The sequence below is a fragment of the Silene latifolia genome, chromosome Y, assembly GCF_048544455.1.
Source record: "Silene latifolia isolate original U9 population chromosome Y, ASM4854445v1, whole genome shotgun sequence".
Taxonomy (NCBI): domain Eukaryota; kingdom Viridiplantae; phylum Streptophyta; class Magnoliopsida; order Caryophyllales; family Caryophyllaceae; genus Silene; species Silene latifolia.
The window spans coordinates 45736537-45756684 of record NC_133538.1 but is presented as its reverse complement, the minus strand read 5'-3'; the positions used below and the strand labels follow the sequence as shown (position 1 = coordinate 45756684).

Below are 20148 nucleotides of genomic sequence, written 5' to 3'. Positions count from 1 at the left end.
CCTTGCCCTTACCAGACCCGACAAAGCCTTCCCTGTCAATCATCTTGCACAATTTCTTCAAGCTCCTAAAGAGTGTCATTGGTATGCACTAAAACGCCTGTTACGATATTTAAATGGAACCCGTGATCTTGGTCTTCAACTTCATTCTAGCTCGCCCATGTCCCTACACGCCTTTTGTGATGCAGATTGGGCGGGTGACAAAGACAATTCTATTTCGACAACGGGCTTCATTGTGTATCTTGGTCGAAACCCAATTTCTTGGGTCTCTCGAAAACAAAAAACTGTTGCTCGTTCGTCCACTGAAGCGGAGTTTCGCGTTGTTGCTGATGTTACTACTGAAATTATTTGGTTGAAATCTCTGCTGTCCGAGCTGCACCTCCATAGCACCTCTGTTCCAGTTATTTACTGTGACAATTTAGGTGCCACTCACTACTCGGAAAATCCTATTTTTCATTCTCGCATGAAACACGTTGCCATCTCTTTTCACTTCGTCCGCGAGCATGTCCGCAACAATGATATTCGGGTTCAACATGTACATATCAATGATCAGTTGGCGGATGCTCTTACTAAGCCCTTAGCCCGACCGCGCTTTACTTTGATCCTATCCAAGATTGGTCTATCCTCCGGATTGTCCAACTTACGGGGGCGTATTAAGGATACGTAATCCTCTGATATTTTCTAGTACCTTCCTTGTAATCTTTATAATCTTTGTATGTATCTTTTTATTATATTGTTACCTTAGTTTTAGGATTGTTAATATCTTTTAGTTATTTAGTTTCCTAGTCTTATGCATTAGGGTTTTCAATGTACATTATATATACTCTTGTATCTCATTGTTTCTAATTAAGAAAATCATTCAAGGTAGTCCATTCTCTATACATACAAAGACTTAAAAATATCAAAGTCATTATTAGCACGAGGCTAACTATTGTAGGCCCAAGTATTTGTGCATTAGTCGACAAAAACTAATTAATTTGTTTAGAATGACCACAAATTCTCATTATAGACGGACACTATCCGTCTATACGTATAGACGGATACCATTTCCCCTCACAAAATATCCATTTGTCATAAAATGGGAAGCACATGGGGAGTGTCCCACCTTATCCCCCTATCCATTTTATTAGAGGTCTTTACCCGTCTGTTCGCCTCACCCGTCGACCTATTATAGAACGACTTGGAAGTCTTTGGTTAACTTTGGTGAGAGTCGTTTTCTATGGATATATGGTACAATTATTATTTCAAACCACCCACGTGACTATTTCATATCATTCACATTTCATAGACAAAACTCACAACGACGTGTCAGGCTTCTGTCTCCTCGTGAATAAATGAACAATTGGTCTCTCTTGTGACGGGTTATCATTTGTGGCGGATATTTTGTGAGATAAAATGTAACAAAATGGGTTAGTGGAGAAAGGGGGCCACATGAATAGTGTTGCAGAGAGAGAAAAAGTGGGTACTTTGTGAGGTAAAATAGTATCCGTCATTCAAAAATGATGGATATGTACCGTCATAAACAAGAATTTGTTATAAATGAATTACTACGGAGTATTCATATTTCTAATATCCGCCTACACTCTAGTTGGTCATTTTAACGCGTGTGTATTTAAGGAGCAATACTTAACTTGTTGGAGTAATAATGCAAATACTGCGTCAATATTTCACTAAAAGGCTACTCATACACGAGGTGTATGGAAAAATCATACACGACCAATGACATCGCAATACGTGGCAAATTAGAGTTAGTGTCTATTGGTTAGTGTAGGGTTAAGTTAGTAATTTTAGATGTGTGGTTAACTTGTTAAGTTAATCAAATTAACTATATTTAGATCAAAAATGTTGTTAATAAGGCTCAAACCCATGACCTCTTGGTGACCATACACTTGCTATTACCATTGTGACACACCATCTCTTTGTTAAATATGTATCTCTGTTGTTATTTGTATGTCAAAAGCCGAGTTAAAATAACATTTACTTATAATAATTACTAAATATATACTTCTAACTTATGTTTAATGTAATGTATTCACTTATTAAACAAAATATTTTATTTACTTATGGTAATTATCATCTGTACTTTTAGTTTACATTTAAGTAGGTTTGGTTCCGGCCCCACCGAACTACCACTATTCACCATTTAAATGTTATTTTTTTTATGAAATATAATTGCGTTAGTATTTTTAACACATACATTTACGATTTATAATATATTGTTCTATGATATATCTTGAAATTATGATGAGATTAAAATTTATCAACAAATTATATGAAACACATTCATTTATTCTCCCGTCGTGGATATTATTACGTCCACGACATACCCCTGTTAATACTATTGCGTTTACTACTCTTTCGGTTACTGATATTTCTTTGACTATTCCCGCTATTTTTATAGTTAAATTCACTATTCCCGTTAATTTTATCAAATTTATATATTTAAATAAATAAAATATTTTCCTTAAACCGAATATTAGCTAACTTTCTCCGTTGTTCATACTGTTACTTTTATAACATTTGTTGTCACTACTATTACTTTCACTACTCCCGCCATATTTATTTAATTTTTTCACTACTCTCGCATTTAATACTGTTAATTTCACTATTCTCATTCTTGATACTATGACTGCTATTATTGTCACTTTTACCACTAAAATGGGTGATTACTATCATATTTATTATATCAAATATTGCTACAATTATTTTCACTATTAATAGAGTTATTTTGCTACTTACACAATTTTATCAGGCTTATATATTTAAATTAGAGGTGGTCAAATGCGGATTTAGATCGGACGTGAGCCGGCCTAGCTTGATTTTTTGGCCTATATATACATGTTAGCAGGTTTTGAGCGGGTTCGTGGGCCGTGCCTTTGTAAACTTTGGAAAATATATACGTTGTCCAAACCCTCTTTGTTAGCGGAAATAGGCCCGTCCCGTCCATGAACAACTCTAATTTAAATAAATATATCAAACATTTGTTAAATCTTTCTGTTGTTTAATTTTATCAAATCAAATTTTATATTAGTTTATTATATGAATTTATTAGAGTTATATATTTTGACAAGGCTAAAGTCGTATCACCTTTATCAAAATAAACCTAACTCAATACTAACTAATAGCTAGCGGTAAGAAAGGTCGAATCCACAGGGAGGCGAGGTAATTGTTCTAGTTGGAAATTTTTATTTTATTTATCTCTTTATAGTTTTCATAACCCATTTCATTTACCATTAATTTAGTTCATTCAAGTATAATATTGGGTGTAATTAAACTTAATTTATTTATTATATTAAAAAAAATATACTTAGTGTACAAAAATACAATGACACTCTAAAACGGGCTCTAGATGCATGAAAATGAGTACTAGGTTCATGAAAAGTGTTACATACATGAAAATGATTATTAGGTGCATGAAAATTAGTAAAATGTATTTCGCCTCAATTTCCTTCTATAACTTAAGTATAATTTTTTACCAAGAAATATATTATCTAGACATTAAATTGTACGTCGAATCCAAATATGTCGTTATTTTAAAAATAAAATTTTATAAGGGAGAGTTCTCATGGTTCTCATTATCTTAGTGGTTCTCACCGGATCCCAAATTTATATATATACCCCTTATATATCTAAGATGCACTTAATGAGTTAATGATATATATACATATACACTTGATAATTAATTGGAATATACATGACATGTCATATAGGTATATATTATGTACTCCAATGGAAATAAGATGTACCTTTGCCATAAATATATTTTACGTACATATATTTTTCGTTATAATAATATGACCTATAATGAATATAAATTTTATATTAAATTATGTAAATTATAATTACAAATAATAATTACTATATGTACATAAAATATTTAGTTTAATTTTTATTAAGTACATTTAATTAACCCAGTATGTACATTTATTTAATACTGAAGGTACATTGAATATAAGTTAGAAGTACAATTAATAATTATTATATGTACATATTGTTTTAACTCAGGTCTTAACAAAGATATATATCAAAAGATATGCAAAAATGACAACAAGATGGATGTGATAGTGGTAATAGTAAGGGCTATCAAACCAAGAGGTTGTAGGATCGAACCTTATCAATGACTTTTTTTGAGATTTGACTTAATAATAAATCTAATGTATAAAATAAAAAAAGAAACAATTTCCATAAATATGGTTAACTACATGTAGTTAACAATTTAACAACAAATACTAAATTACTAACTTAACAATTTAACAACAAATGTTAAATTACTAACCTAGCCTTAAACTAACTAATAGAGGTTAACTCTAGTTTGCCACATGTTACAATGTAATTAGTTGTGTATGAAAAAACTCATACACCTTGTGTATGTGTATCATCTTCCAATATTTCAAGCGGTTTTAACATTTAAGACAATTTTTTTTTTATTTTTTCTTAATTATATTATATGACCCATCTCAAATAGCACTTACGACGGATATGAACGTCTTAAAATAGAGTAAATAATATAGTCCTATTTTGGTTTTTATCCTATGCCTAGTGGGCATAGGTTAGAAAAACCGTAATTAAATTTTAAGGATAATAATCCCATATTTACTAAATGAATAGGTGAAACTCTTATTTTCCCGCCTAAAAAATATTTTCTAAATTAGGCTTAGTATTTTTATCATATATACTATAAGTATGATGAGTTAAAAATGGGTATAATTTTTTAAATGTACATATTTATAAGATTTAGTATATTACATTCTCCAGTCAATTTATGATACGGAAATTCTTTTTTTTTTTTTTTTTTTTGCTCTTTAAAGAATTTTACGATAAAAATTCAATGACATTTTATGATAAGAAGTTAGGCTAAAAAATATGTTCACGGGGTCAATTTAAAATTTATAAATAATGCACTAAAAAGGCAAAATACTATATATACGGTGCATACATTGCACGAGTTTTATACTAATTTTCAATTATTTATTTAGGTCTTTGTTGTGATTGGCTACTACAAATCTACAATTCAAGTCGTGAAGTTCCTACCAAGCTACCATTGTATCATCCACAGTTGAGACAAAAAAACAAAAAGCATGTTCACATTAACTAACGAATCTTTTTCTTAAATGGGGTTCAAACCGAAAATAATTACAAAAATGGGGTTCATTTCAGAGTATTTATAAGAAATGGGTCCACGTCATTAATCTTTTTTTTTCATAAAATTAAACTTCTCGCTGCCTCATACAGCGAGTAGTCATCAGTTTGCTATTTAAAAAGTTCGTCGACACTCTCACTTCGGCGTTTCCATTCTCCTTGCTCTGACCACCAATCAACGAACTACCACCACTATTATCTTCTTTTTACTTTGCTCATCATATAAAAATAATTTTTTGAGTTATTAGCCTTGTAGTTAGGACAGAAAATGGCCCGCAATATCACCGCTCACAAACTTGCTTTTACGATTTCGGGTTTTCTAAGCAGCCAATTTTCATTTTCACCTAATCTATTGGGACCAAATCTTGAAGATTGGTTTTCTAAGAAGCATCCTATTCTACTCAACAATCGATCATAACGAATGCTTGTACAATTACAGTCAACCTTCATAAACTTCAGTACATAGATTTTGCTTCTCGGTTCAATGTTTGATTGACGATGAGTATTTCAGATATCATATACAGAGGTTTCGACACTTGCCCCTTAATTTAAAGTATGTGAACCATGAGTCAATGAATAAGTAAATTACTCACGCTGCAATTGAAGAAGAAGAAGAAAAAGAAGAGAGTTGTGGTGGTAGTTCCGTTGAACGTACGTGCACCGAAATCGTAAAAGCAAGTTTTTTTTTTGGTGAAATGTGAGATGTATATATATATGTATCAAAAAATAAATGTCATGGGTACATAGCAACTAAAACCAGATTACATAATTCCAATTTTCTTAAGCCATTCTAGTTCTAAGAGAGTAAGCTTTCTGCTGTCTCTTCCTCGAACTCTCATCTTCATGTCATCAACAATGTTTGCTGCAACCTTCTCAGGCCTTAGTAGGACACCATCAACCCTGCACTTATTTCTATGATGCCATACATGGTATACAGCTCCCAAGACCAGCCCTGCCTGTACCCCTTTCTGAATCTTAGTTCCAGTAGCTTGTATAAACCATTCAAGCACATTGTCAACTACAAAATATAGGCCAGTTTTTTGCTGCATACACTGAACGATCCTGGAACTGTAATCACACCTAAAGAATAGATGTTCCAAGTCTTCAGGTGCCTGTCCACATAAGTAGCAACTGTCATCAATGTCCAACCCATACCTGATCAGCTTATCTTTGGTTCTAAAAGCTCCATGTGCAAGAAGCTTGACCCATGAGTTGGTGCTTTGGGACCACCTATTCATTCCATACCACACCATCCCAGCTAACCTTAGGACGAGCACCAGAGCCATTGATAATGACTAGCGAAGAGAGAATCCCGCCCCCGTATATCCCATGCCCCATTTTGTGTAAGCAGCCGGTCATGTTTCACTCTACAAACTCTCCTCCACACCACTTGTGTTAGTACCAGGCTTATCGCAACCAGGTCTGTCCTTTAAGATGGTTATGCTTCACCCATTTGACCCATATAGTGTCCTTATCCTCAGCAATCCAATTGACCAGGTTACCTATCAGTGCCTTGTTCATCAATTCCAAGTTTTTAATCCCTAGACCACCCTCTACTTTAGGCCTACACACAGTGTCCCATGCCACCAGTGGAACCCTATGGTAGTCAGCACAGTTATCCCATAGGAAATTTCTGCAAGTAGCCTCAACCTTTGTAAGAATTCCCTTTGGTAAAACAAACAATGATACCCAATAGGAATGTAAGGTAGTCAAAACAGCTTTCACCAAGACAAGTCTCCCAGTATATGAAAATTTCTTTGCTCCATAGCCATGTATTCTGCTACAGATCTTCTCAACTAAACATTCACAATCCTGTTTTTGCAATCTGGTGGTTTCAATTGCCATACCAAGATACGTAAAAGGCAACTTACCCTCTGCAAAACCAGACACACTCAGGATGTCTTGTTTGAGCTGATCAGGAATCCTTCTAAAATAAGCATTAGACTTTGAAGCACTTATTTTTAGCCCGGTTTCTTTAGAAAATGTAGAGTAGGATTGGATTAGTAACATTATAGACTTGGCATCACCATTACAGAATAGGAGCACATCATCTGCAAACAGCAAGTTAGCCAATTGCACTTGCTTGCACATAGGATGATACTTGAACTCATATTTAGCAGCAGCATACTTAATGGTTCTTGTCAGATATTCCATACATAATGTAAAAATTAATGGAGAGAGGGGGTCTCCCTGCCTGAGACCTCTCCTGCCTTGGAAATACCCAAACATTTCTCCATTGAGGGATAAGGAAAAGGAGGCTGTAGATATGCACTGCATCACCATTTCCTGAAACTCCACAGGAAACCTTAGCTCATCAAGAAGCTTCTCAACAAAAATCCACTCCACAGTATCATATGCCTTTTGGAGATCTATTTTAAACAGGCATCTAGGAGATGCATTAGGCTTTTCATAGCACCTAATTAAATCTTGACATATAAGAATATTCTCATGTATGCTCCTATTTTGTATAAAAGCTCACTGATTATGATCAATGATAAGAGGTAACACTTCAGCTAGTCTTGCACATATCAGCTTAGATATTACCTTGTAGACTACATTGCAACAGGCTATAGGACGAAATTGAAGCACGGTTTGAGGCCCATTACACTTAGGGATCAGAGTCACATTTGTTGCATTCACTTGCTTCAGCAGCTGCCTGGTTTTGAAAAAATCTTGGACAGCATTAATTACCTCCCCTCCTATCTCATTCCAAGCATCCTTAAAGAACTTGCTTGTGTATCCATCAGGACCCGGTGATTTGTTATCAGGGATACTAAAAACAGTTGCTCTAATTTCCTCCCCAGTGACAGGTCTCAGTAAGATAGTATTGTGCTCCTCCGTGCACCTTTGTCCTTGATCAATAATCTTCCTGTGTATTTTAGTGGTGGCCTGTTTAGTCCCAAAAAGCTGCATATAGTATTCCAGGAATGCTGCCTGAACCTACTCTGGACTGTCACACATCTTGCCATTCATGTCCTCTATCATGATCACCCTATTCCCATTCCTTCTCTTTTTGAGAATGCCATGAAAATAAGCACTATTTGTATCCCCCTCTCTCATCCAAAACTGCTTTGTCTTTTGTGCCAAGTAGCTATCCCTAGCAATGCTTAACTTTTTTAATTCCTGAGAGGCCTCATATTCTGCATTAAGCAACTGAATATCAGTAGGATTCCTTCCAAGTTGTTCCTGCAGATCATGGACCTGTTTCTGGAGTCTGCTAGTTGAATGCTCAATATCATTATACCCCTCTGTATTCAATCTTTTTAGAGGAGGTTTCAGGTTTTTAGCCAGCCTGAACATGCTAGTGCCCATAAGATCCTTATCCCAATTACTTCTAACAGTAGGCAAGAACTCCTTTGCATCTCCCCACATGTTGAAATATTTGAAGCAACATTTCCTCTGGGAATTCTTAGAGCTACTTACAATACAAGGAGTGTGATCCATCAAACCCTCAGGCAAGAAATGAGCATATAGATCAGGCATATGATCACGCCAATCTTTATTGATCAGGAACCTATCAATCCTACTATAAATTCTCTCCTCAGGTTTTTGTTTATTGTTCCATGTAAAAAGAGATCCTTTAGCATCTATATCAATGACTCCACAATCTGCCACACATTGCCTAAAAGGCTCCATCTCACCTGAAGGTGTGTTGCCACCAACCCTCTCAGCAGCTGATAAAACACAATTAAAGTCTCTAGCAATAGCCCAAGGACCACTAACCTGACTAGCAATTCTTCTTAAATGATCTCATAGAGGAGCCCTATCATGAATAGAGTTGAAAGCATAGACCATTGTCATGTAAAATATGCTTCTAGTCTCTAATGATTCAACTCTCATATGGATGAATTGTGCATTATACTCTAGAAATTGAACCTTCACAGCTTGTGGTTGCCACAAAATCCAGATCCTCCCACCATTGTGATGACCATTATTAGTTGATATGCACCAGTTATTGAAATTATTTACAGCTTTCTTCAAAACCTTACTCTTTATTTTAGTTTCTAGCAGACCAAACAATCTGATCTCTTTATTATGTAAGAAAAACTTTATAGTTTTTTGTTTTCCTACTCTATTCATACCTCTCACATTCCAAAAGCCTATCTTATCCATTGGGGTTTGTAAGTTTGAGACTGTTACCATTTGAACCACCACTTCTTCTATGAGGAGATGAGACAACCTCCTTGTATGAATGTGCACCAAAAGAGTCAGAACTGTATCCACCTTCACTGTAATCCTGTCTCTGCAACTGAACTAATTTTTTAACAGGAGTAACATTCCTAGCATCTGTATTCTGAATTGGGCCTTGCATACTCCCAGGAGGATTAGCAGGAGGAGGTAAAGAAGCCTTCTTCACCACAGGTCTCCAAACCATCTGAGCTTTCTAACCCTTCTTTTGATCAATCTTCCTGCAATTTTCCTCTATATGTCCTATTCCCATACACTTTTTACACTTAACTGGCCTCCATTCATATTCTACCTCAATTTGAATCACAGTGCCATTTTCAACTTTGAATTTTATCTTTTCTGGCAATTCTTGATCCACCATTAACACTGCCATCACCCTTGCATAACCTAGGCGAGTTTTTTCCTCAGTAGCTACATCACTCTTGATGTATTTGCCAACCAAAGAAGTTATCTTAGGCAGTCCCTTTCCCCAAAATTTCAAAGGTAAATTATGCATCTTAATCCACGCAGGAACTGAACTTACCTCCTCTTTTTTCATCTCTAAATCTCGTGTCCAGGATTTCACAATCATAGGTTTATTGTCAAACATATAATAACCTGAGTTCAGCACCTTGTCCTTCATTTCTACAGACTTGAAACGAACCAAAAACACACCATTTGGCATAAACGAGATTTTATCAATGTTGAACTTGGTCCAAATCCTCCTAATAAACCCTTCTATCACCTCCCAAGGAGGATTAGCTCCTAAGATATAGCAGACAACAGCCTGACTCCAGTATTCAATCTCCTCCTCTACATCATCATGTTCAATCTGCAGTAAATCATCATGCTCTGTTCCTGGATTCTCCTCAGGAGTTTCGGTACTCTGTTCTACCGTTTCTCTTACAACTTCCTCCTCATCCTCTATATCTTCCACTTCTTCTTCTTCATCCTCAGTTTCTACTTCCAATTCAGGAATTCCTGTTATCTCATTAATATTTTTTGTTTTCCCTGCATTCTCACCATCCGGGCCTGTTTGAAATTCATTAGGGTTTGTATTACCATCGTTTTCCTCTATCTCTTCAACAGGCGATGATGCCTCTGCAGTAACTTGAATACTACGTCCTCTTAATGTCATCTCACGCTGCTTTTGGTGGATTGATTTCCTAGCCATTGGCTCGAAAATCAAATCAAAAATCAAAATTAAATTGCATTAAATTCTCATTAGGGTTTTTTCTCTCATTAGGGTTTTTGAGCGGCCATATTGCGGGCCATTTTCTGTCCTAACTAAAAAGCTAATAACCCAAAAAAAATATTTGTATAGGTTGAGCAAAGTAAGAAGAAGATAATGGTGGTGGTAGTTTGCTGTTTGGTGGTCGGAGCAAGGAGAACGGAGACGTCGAAGCTAGAGTGTCGAGGGAATTATTTAAATGGCAAACTAATGACTACTCGCTGTGTGAGGCAGCGAGAAGTTCAATTTATGTAAAAAAAAAAATAAAGATTAATGATGTGGACCCATTTCTTATAAATACTTTGAAATAAACCCCATTTTTATAATTATTTTCGATTTGAACCCCATTTAAGAAAAAAATTCCAAACTAACGTGGTAAGTGGTAACGATGACTTTTGATTTTAGAACAATTATATTATTATTGGATCATAAGTGAGCTGTGAGTGTACCAGTGTACCACGTCTACATCTTATCTGCATGAATATCTTACTTTATTGTACCCGTTTTAATACCATTAAATATGCCATAATTCTTGTATACTGTATATCGGTTGCACTGCTTGCACATAATGACCATTTGTAAAATCGACTATAATTACTATACGTATGTTAATTACACCCTTTGGCCTTTACTAACTGCCATAATATGCTAATAAGGACATCTAAGTACTTTATTAGTAATAGTTTTACAATGTTTTACAGTATTGTAAATCTTTTACAAAAGACTTACCCCCAAGTCATACGTTAACGTACTAAATTAGAGAATCTAGCATAAATTGAGCACATAATCCGATTTAGGATTGTTGCGTGCCTTCCAGTCTTCTACATCTATGAATCCCTCAGAAAGTCTTTTAATCATATTTAAACTTATCTTATTAAAGAAAAAAGTAAGTTATCTTTTTAAGGTTTACAAAAGAATATTACAATATCAAAGCGTTTTGCTTGTGACGGGCTAATCCCGTCACAAGCTGAAGACCTCTCACAAAAAGGGAGAGGGGACAAGGTGGGGCACCCCTCATGTGCTTCCCACTCACCTCTAAATGGGTATTTTGTGAGAGAAAACGGTATCCGTCACAAGGTTGTGACGGATATCGCCCGTCTTCAATGAGATTTTGTGTTACAATATTTACTTTGACTTCCTACCTAGTCAATAATTTTTTTGTTCAATTGACTTTGTAGATAAGATTGTACTCCCTCCTATTTACAATAAATTTCCCATTTTATTTTGACACAAAAATTAAGGAAACACAATATCCCATCATATAAATAAATTTGGACTACACAAATACACTACCCACCATACAATTAAATTTGGACCACACAAACACTTACTAAAAAGGTAAATATAGGGAAGTTATTGTGAATAGTAGGGAAGTTTATATTGAACGGGAGGGAATATATACGATTATTTGTGGTAGAGCAAAATGCACCCACGCACGACGCACGGTCTCATTCAGATTTTCACTACACCCTTTTTGTTCCATTTTTTCTTTTTGGTCTAGATTTTTTTTTTTTGGAACGAACTACCAATCAATTGTTACTGAAGTGGAGAAAGAGTAATGATTTAAAATGATTTATTACAAAAACCGGAAGAAAATGAAAAGGAAAAATATGAATGCCATATTTGGTCTTTTGATAAAATAGGATGTTACAGGTTTAAAATTTTTGACGACGCTTTTTATAAATTAAAATACAATAATTTAGATCGGAAACATTGGTCCAACCAAATTTTGAAAGGACTTGCACCACCAAGGTATAAAATATGTGAAAAATGGTGAATACAAAGGATATGATATTGAAGTGGAAAGATATGTCTTGGGAGGAGATAAGATGTATTTTTTGCCGTGAAGAGTTGGAAACTCCAAGTCATTTATTTTTGCATTGTGAATTTTTTTGGCAGCCATGGACGGGTATTAGTGATGCTTGGGATAAGACATGGATTTGTCCCTTGGAGGTTGATGATGCCTTTCTGATGTGGTATGACTCTCATTTTGTTGGGTTTGAAAGACGACTTTAGGAAGTATATTTCATTGCTATAGTTACTCTTATTTGGAAATTGAGAAATGAAGTTATCTTCGAGAACAAGTCACCCAATTGGACGTGTATAACAGATAAAGTATGTTTGAGGGTTGGGTTGTGGTGCAAAGCATGGAAAGAAAATCGACCTTACACCTTAGAAGAATGGTTGAATAACCAGAAAGGGTTGAGATTGTACGTGGAAGGAGAAATGGATAGTGCAACGAACGACTCTTCGTCTTGGTAGTTGATTGTTTTTACTAAGGTCACCATGTTTTATCTATGTTGTATTTCTCTGTTTTGGTGGTTATGATCTTTGTTGTATTGTTGTTTTATCTTTTTTGGAGCTCGTCTCGGACTCTACTCGCTGTAAATCTCTGGGTTTATCCCATCTCATTCACTTCATAAGATATTGTCCCATAACAATATAACACACTCGAGATTAAAATTTTTCATATACGCATTAAGTTAACTAAATAATAGAATATGAAATTAAAAAAAACATACATTTACTAGTCCTCAGTTAATTGAATGTTGTCTCACTTTTAAGGTCATGTCTAAGCTAAGGGTAACCACAACTCGGTTTAGAATTGAACTTGGCTCGGCCTGGCCAATCCTGAAACGTCCCTTAGGCAGATCGAGTCCAAATGTCACATATGTTTCAAAGTTTTTTTTAGTTACTTCGCTTATGAGTGCGACAAATGACGGGGTGAGCTTGAGGTCATGAACCCGTACCAACCCGAGTAAAAGACACGGGTCTGACTCAACCTCAAGCGGGTTTAGCATTAGAGTTGTTCATGGGACGTACCTGATATACACATTAAGTTAACTAAATCGAATATGAAATAAAAACAAACATACATTTACTAGTCCTCAGTTAATTGAATCTTGTCTCACTTTTAAGGTCATGTATAAGGGTAACCACAACTCGGTTTAGAGTTGAACTTGGCTCAGCCTGACCAATCCTGAAACGTCCCTTAGGCAGATCGAGCCCAAATGTCACGTATGTTTCAAAGTTTTTTTTAGTTACTTCGCTTATAAGTGCGCCAAATGACGGGGTGAGCTTGGGTCATGAACCCGGACCAGCCCGAGTAAAAGACACAGGTCTGACTCAACCTCAAGCGGGTTAGCACTTAGCATGGCCTTGGTTTAGAAAAGCCCGATCAATGGGTCGGGTCGGGCCACCCCATGCTATTAGCAGCTCTAGTAATATCATTTAATTTCTTTGAATAAAAATTAACACAAAATTTAAAATTAAATAAAAGTAGCTAAAATTTTAAGTGAAAAATTTTCAAAGTAAAACAATGACTTAGTTATCAACTCTCACTAAGGCACTATATATATCAAGAAAGTTTGATAAGGAGTATGAGCAAGGGCGGATCCAGGTAGTGGGCTATATGGGCTATAGCCCAACCCATTTTAAAAAATAAAATTAAATAGATCACCTAACATATTCATCCAAGCAAAGTTGTCCGGCCGGTAAAAGTGCTTTGTCTGAAAGTTGTTGGCACTCATCGCAACGCAGGATCGAAATCCTAAAGGAGCATGTTTTTGTTTCTAGTAAAAACCTTTATGTATTTACTCCACCTTTATGTTTTTTCCAAAGCTTTATACTAACACATTTTCATTTTCTTAAAAACTTTTATGTATTTTTCACTTTTTTAACTCAAAAAAAGCTTTATATATTGTTTTTTTCCAAAGCTTTATACTAACACATTTTCATTTTCTTAAAAGCTTTATGTATTTTTAACTCAAAAAAAGCTTTATGTATTTAATATATTAGTTGATACATTAATTGTTCATTATCTTGGCAATTGTTAGTTGCTCCTTAATTAATTAAACTAGTTATGTGTGAGACAATGTTAGACTATGTAGATACTCCAAGTAGTTATGTGTGAGACAATGTTAGACTATGAGACGGTGTTATCATAAGAAAACTCATTTATTATCATTAAATGAATAGTTTTCTTACAAACATGGCCCGTCTAATAGTAGAAACCGTTTTAAAAGTTGGGGATTGAGGTCAAGATTATTGTTAATTTAACTATTTTAAATAAATTAATAGAAATATGCATTTGAAAAATATTTTTATACTAGTAATATTTTGTTATTTTGTAATATTATATAAGATAATCTAAATATTGTATCATTCTAAAAAAAATGGGCTCGCCATTGGTAAAGGCCGCAACATTACAGTACACATATGCACAACTTCACATAACTAACAATCACTGACTTTGACCTAGCCCTACATACTTTTAATTTCTGGATCCGCCCCTGAGTATGAGTGAGTAGAAACATAAAGGAAGTAGCATCGGAGTTGGAATAGAGAGCAAGTTGCAAGTTGTAACCAGGGGCGGACCCACATATAAGCTTGGTATAGCATTTGCTACACCGAAGAAAAAAAATTGCATGAGAATAATTCAATTTGCTACACCATAATTATCTATTTATTGCTCAATAGTTAATGTTTTCACTAATAATTACTCCGTATGTCTTTATCAGTTAATAGATCCTACAACCAGTTGTATGCTCTAGAACTCGAGCTATATAATAAAGCTTTCGAGTTTTGTTTTAAAGAAGTCGAGCTGTACCCTAAAATTTCTGAGCTACTCACTTAAACATAAAAAAAATTAACTTTAAGAAAGCTCAAAAAAATTACACATAAGCTCGATAAGATATAACTTGGTTGTATGATCCTATTATACCACTGGAGGTATAATGTTATTTGTGTGTCTTTATACTCACAAAAGATGTGTTGTCTCCCTTACTTCCCCCAAGTTCAGCCAATTTAATACACCCACCTTATTTATATTTTGTAAACGTTCCAATTTCCTAAATAATCATTACTCGTCATCAATTTTTTTTTTTCGCCAAGCCCAATTTCCTATCAATTCTCATGTATTTGTCCACTAATTTGAACAATTTACGAAATATTTTAAATAATATTTTGACTAATTTTAACGATGTACGGTATTTTCTTGACTTCTCATTATTGTTATCACGTGATTATATAAATAAAATGCCGCTCATAAATTAAAATGTGAATTTATGGTAAGACAGAAATTGCTTTGGTTACAATGCACATTCTCGTCTCAAATACTATCACTAATTCATCTTCGGCTTGGATATGCTCCCCTCGGTTTTTTTAATAAGAATTTTGAGTTTACATACATATTTATTTTTTACTAAATTAAATTATTTAAAAAAAGAAATGTAAAAAGAATATATATTTGATCGATTTTGATTCGAGTTTCAAAATTCTAGAGTAGATTTTAATTAGTTTCGACCTGAGCGTGAGCTCGAATTTAAATCTAGCCATTGTTAATTACGTCCAATCAATTAGACGCTAATTTTATTAACACGGTAATCTTGCTACACCAAAAACAAATTTCTGGGTCCGCCCCTGGTTGTAACACACTCCCCAACTTTCTCTCCAAAAATGGTTACATACAATGACGACGAACCCATTCAAGTTATCAATGAAAATATCACAACAGGTACATTATTCTTATTATTATTTCCCTCTTCTTATTATTATTCGCATAAATTACACTTTTCAACTTATCATGCTTGCTAATTTTTTATATTCTTTCACTAGAAATTCCTAGTACATTTGTGCAATCATAAGCGATTACGCGAAAAATTAGGAAATTAAGGGAAACATATGTTACTCCGTATTCTGTAGTTTAAATCTTAAATTCTGTGTAAATTTAATTGAAGGAATCAATCATGCTGCACTATTTTGTTTCTCCATTTTTGTTTCTATTTGTTTACAAATAGTTTACATATTACAGCTATAGTGCTATGTATGATAATTGATAAGCATATTTAGTTATTGGATTCTCATATGATTCACAAGATGCAGAGTCCTAAGGTATTTCACAAAGGTCCGAGATTCAAAATCCCACTAAAACAGAACACAAATTTTCATTTCAATTAACACGGGAAAAATAATATCACCATTTCATAATAAAAAGTAACCATTTAGAGTAATTGTAAAAAGCTAAAACTAAAATTGTCACTTTTGATAATAATCTGTGAAAATTTTTTATCAGAAAATGTTCACATCCCCCTATACTAAAAGAGTAAGAAATCTCTAAATTTTTCTGCCTAAATGAATTTGGCTATAATTTAGCTTTTTAATATCATATCTGTAAATGTGTTTTTATTATATCATATCTGCAATTGAGCTTTCATTATATTATTATATATGCAACTGGATTATACTGAATTTTTCTTGTTCCACCGATTAATACAAAACATTAATAATAATAAATTTTACAATTAAATATCAAATTGAGTTAGTTAAATATCAGGTTTTATAATTGTAACTACTTCGTATTACCCTTTTGTTTGATATATCTAAAAAACTGTACATTCGCGCGGGATCTATACACAATTTTTACGAATTAGAAAATAGTAAAATATTTATCTGTCTCAAGTTAAACGGATACCACCAGTTTAAAATGAACTCCGTGCAGAACACAAAGGCCAAAGCTATAGCCTATAGATGCATTATTACTTTTTTTTTTTTTTTCTGGTGACGAGGAAACTCGTAGCTGCTATTTTCAATGGACATTAAGTAAACCCTCAAATCTTATCTTTATTAATTCAGAAGACAATACTCAATCCAGGGCGTGCCACGTCATTAATTCAACCTTTTTTTTGGAAATACATGTTATGATGGGACCCGTTAGTGTGCAATGTATTTATTTCTTCAGAATTCCGGCTATACAAACATGCGAAAAATTCCGTCTTAGAACAAATACTATGAAATAATATTATGAAATAATTTTATACATTTCGAATAAATGAAATTAATGGCATATAAGCGAAATGAATTACAAATCGGAATAAATGAAACTAATTACAAATAAATGAATTACATAATTTAAAAAAAAAAATTAATAATAAAATTACATAATTACGAGAAGGAATTACATTTAATAACGGGATAGAATTACATATAATGCGAATAAATTACATGCATAATTTTTATAAACTAGATAGTATGATATATTTTTTTTTTTTAAAAAAATATCCTTTGTTATTTCCTCTTAAACCATTGCATGTGAATACGTATTTGTAACAAATTTAAACATTAATTATGTAGATCGCTGATTTAGACCAACTAGATAAGTACAATAGAAACGCAAAAAAAAAAAATACATCAAAAAACAATAATACCGGCCCAAATACATACCCGTGCAATTTTGCACGGATTTAAAACTAGTATATATAATAGTCTACAAACCACTTATTATTACTCTCTTTCTAAATACTATGCTACGGTGGACTTTATTTCACATGATGCACAAAGTAGACAAATTGTAGCGAACCACCACAAATTTGTGTCATAAAGAGCTACTTTGAGTGACATTTCCTTTTTTTGTTAAAAGTAATGTAGAGGACTGTAAGAATACTTACTCGGAAATATTTACACGGGTTACACGTTACTACATCCGATTGACCAGCTAAACCCGGACTGAAGGATAAGTATAATTCCGAGTAAACCTGTCAAAACTTGGCCTGACCCGACCCGACCTATTTTCAGGGTCAAAGACCTGTAAATATTGACATACATCTGATTAACCCGGCCTAAAATAATCCATTATTTTAGGGTCAAAACCAGAGACGACGACTTTAATCCGTTGGGCCAAAGATTGTCCACCATTTTGGCTTAAATATTGTAAAATTAAAGATGTCAAAAACTTAATTTTGACTCATATTCTGACCTTAACCCGATCCATAACCGGTAAGATATAACCGTATTTGACCTGATTTGGAATCCGAGTTATCCGACCCATTAAGGTCTAATTCAAAGTCGACAGTGGATTACAACATTAGTAAGTTGACAGTTTGTCTGGTCCTATGCGTAACCTTGTAGCATGTTTCAGGGCTAGGGGTAGTGGTGGACAAATTCAAAGTCGGAGTAATTGTTTTGGTAAAAATTTACCGATTATTGATTTAATTTAGTGAGTGATAGTGATTAATCTATGGCCAACGACGGAATGAATGCAACAAATTTAACGTACGAATAAACAACAAAATAAGAGAGTGACACGAGAAATTTTTGGTGATGCGGAAAACCCGATGTGGGAACAACCGCGGGGGGAGTCGGAATCCCACCAATTTGGCACTATAATCGAGATAGAATTTTTGAGTAAGGAAATACAAGAATTATTTTTCTAGCGGAATATTGCTAAGTATAGACGGAGTGTTGAGTAGTAAAGTGTTGAGAGAGTGCTTGAGTGTTGCTCTTTTCTTGCTTTATATAGCTTTCAGAAGTAGACCTAGGGTTAGCACACTTCCTCCTGCTTCTACTCCTGGAATCTTGGGTTGTTGCCATGAAAATAGGTAGTAGTTGTTGAAATAGTCAAAGTCCAATCTTTCCCTTTTTTTGCACGTGGGATTTATTGCTTAGAAAAGTGTGTTTGTTTGATTCTTATCCAATGGTCCTACCATGTCCACCTCATCAATCCTCTTTCTTTTTCATCCGCCAATAAACAAGCGCCACCTCATCAGCTCATTTGTCTTTCTCTCGGCCAATGGGAAGATACTACATCATAGGTGATAAAATGTAATTTTTATCCCTAACAATTGCCCCCAATTTTCCTTCTCAGCCTCAAGATGCCTCTGGGCTGCTCCTAAGCCTGCTGAGAAAAAAAAAGGCATATTCTGGTTCTGCATCTGAATCCAGCGCCAGAAAGAGGGTTGCTACTGCTTCGGCCAGAGTCTACTTCTATTGAGATTACTTTACTTGCAACCATGCCCCCAATCTGTGGGCCTGCTCCACCATTTGGGTGTGTTTCTGCTTCTGGAAATGCTTCTGTTTCTGGATATACTTTGGCATCTTGTTCTCCTGCTGCTGAGTTTCCTTGGAGCTTTTGGCAAGTTCAGATTGTCGAGAGATTTAAGTTTCTATGATGTTGAGGGTCGCACTTTTGATGCTGAGATTCGCCTCTCACTGGCTCTGGATACTAAAGCTTCTCTAGCCTTCAAGGTGCGAGTCTTTGGAATTTGGAAGCGAGAGAGAGAAAGGCTGGTGCGAGAATTTCTGTGGGTCCGAACCTGGACGTGCTATCTGGTCTGGAGGGGGAAGGTGCTCCTGTTGACACGCCAGATGTTGAGGAAGAAGTGACTTCTGCTGCACCTGGTATTCGAACTACTGCCTCTGAGTTTGTTCCTGTTTTTGGGTCTAACTCTGCATCTGGATCCCACGCTGCTAGTGAATGATGGATCCAGCTCATGGATGCTAGGTCCAGCCTCCTCCTTACTCTACTATTCTGCGTTTGGTCGGCATATGTGCTTCTGGTGCTGAGAACCTCTGTCAAAACTTGCCTACGCAGTTTATATGCAGCTGGTACCTGAGAAATGTTAGTAAGGCAACCTAGGTGTATGCGATGACCTTCTAATGCATGATCTAGCGATCTAACCAATGTAGACACGTTATAAACTTATATGTCGGGAATGCAATGTTTATCAATGTGTCGTGAGAATGATCATGTTTAAGCGTGTGTTGCGAGTGTTGCGAGTGTCGCAGGTGTTCTATCGTTTGCTTTGTATCTTGCCGTTTCTGGCGTACTTTTGATTTGT

General features: G+C 34.8%; 1 protein-coding gene across 1 annotated transcript; it reads right to left on the bottom strand.

Annotated features, from left to right (window-relative positions):
• Positions 1 to 8076: 8076 nt before the first annotated feature.
• Positions 8077 to 9511, bottom strand: LOC141627980 (uncharacterized). Its single transcript, XM_074441175.1, has 2 exons — positions 9277 to 9511; positions 8077 to 8810 (listed from the first exon to the last, which is right to left on the bottom strand). The coding sequence occupies exons 1-2, from the start codon at positions 9509 to 9511 to the stop codon at positions 8077 to 8079; spliced, it is 969 nt and encodes a 322-aa protein (XP_074297276.1).
• Positions 9512 to 20148: the final 10637 nt, after the last annotated feature.

Bases quoted from the DNA above. Each gene is read 5' to 3' on its own strand.
- LOC141627980 (XM_074441175.1), bottom strand. From the start codon at position 9,511: ATGGTTTGGAGACCTGTGGTGAAGAAGGCTTCTTTACCTCCTCCTGCT. The intron at 8,811-9,276 runs GTAACAGTCTCA...GTGTTTTATCAG, and splicing joins AAGAAGTGGTGGTTCAAATG to CTGCTGAGAGGGTTGGTGGC.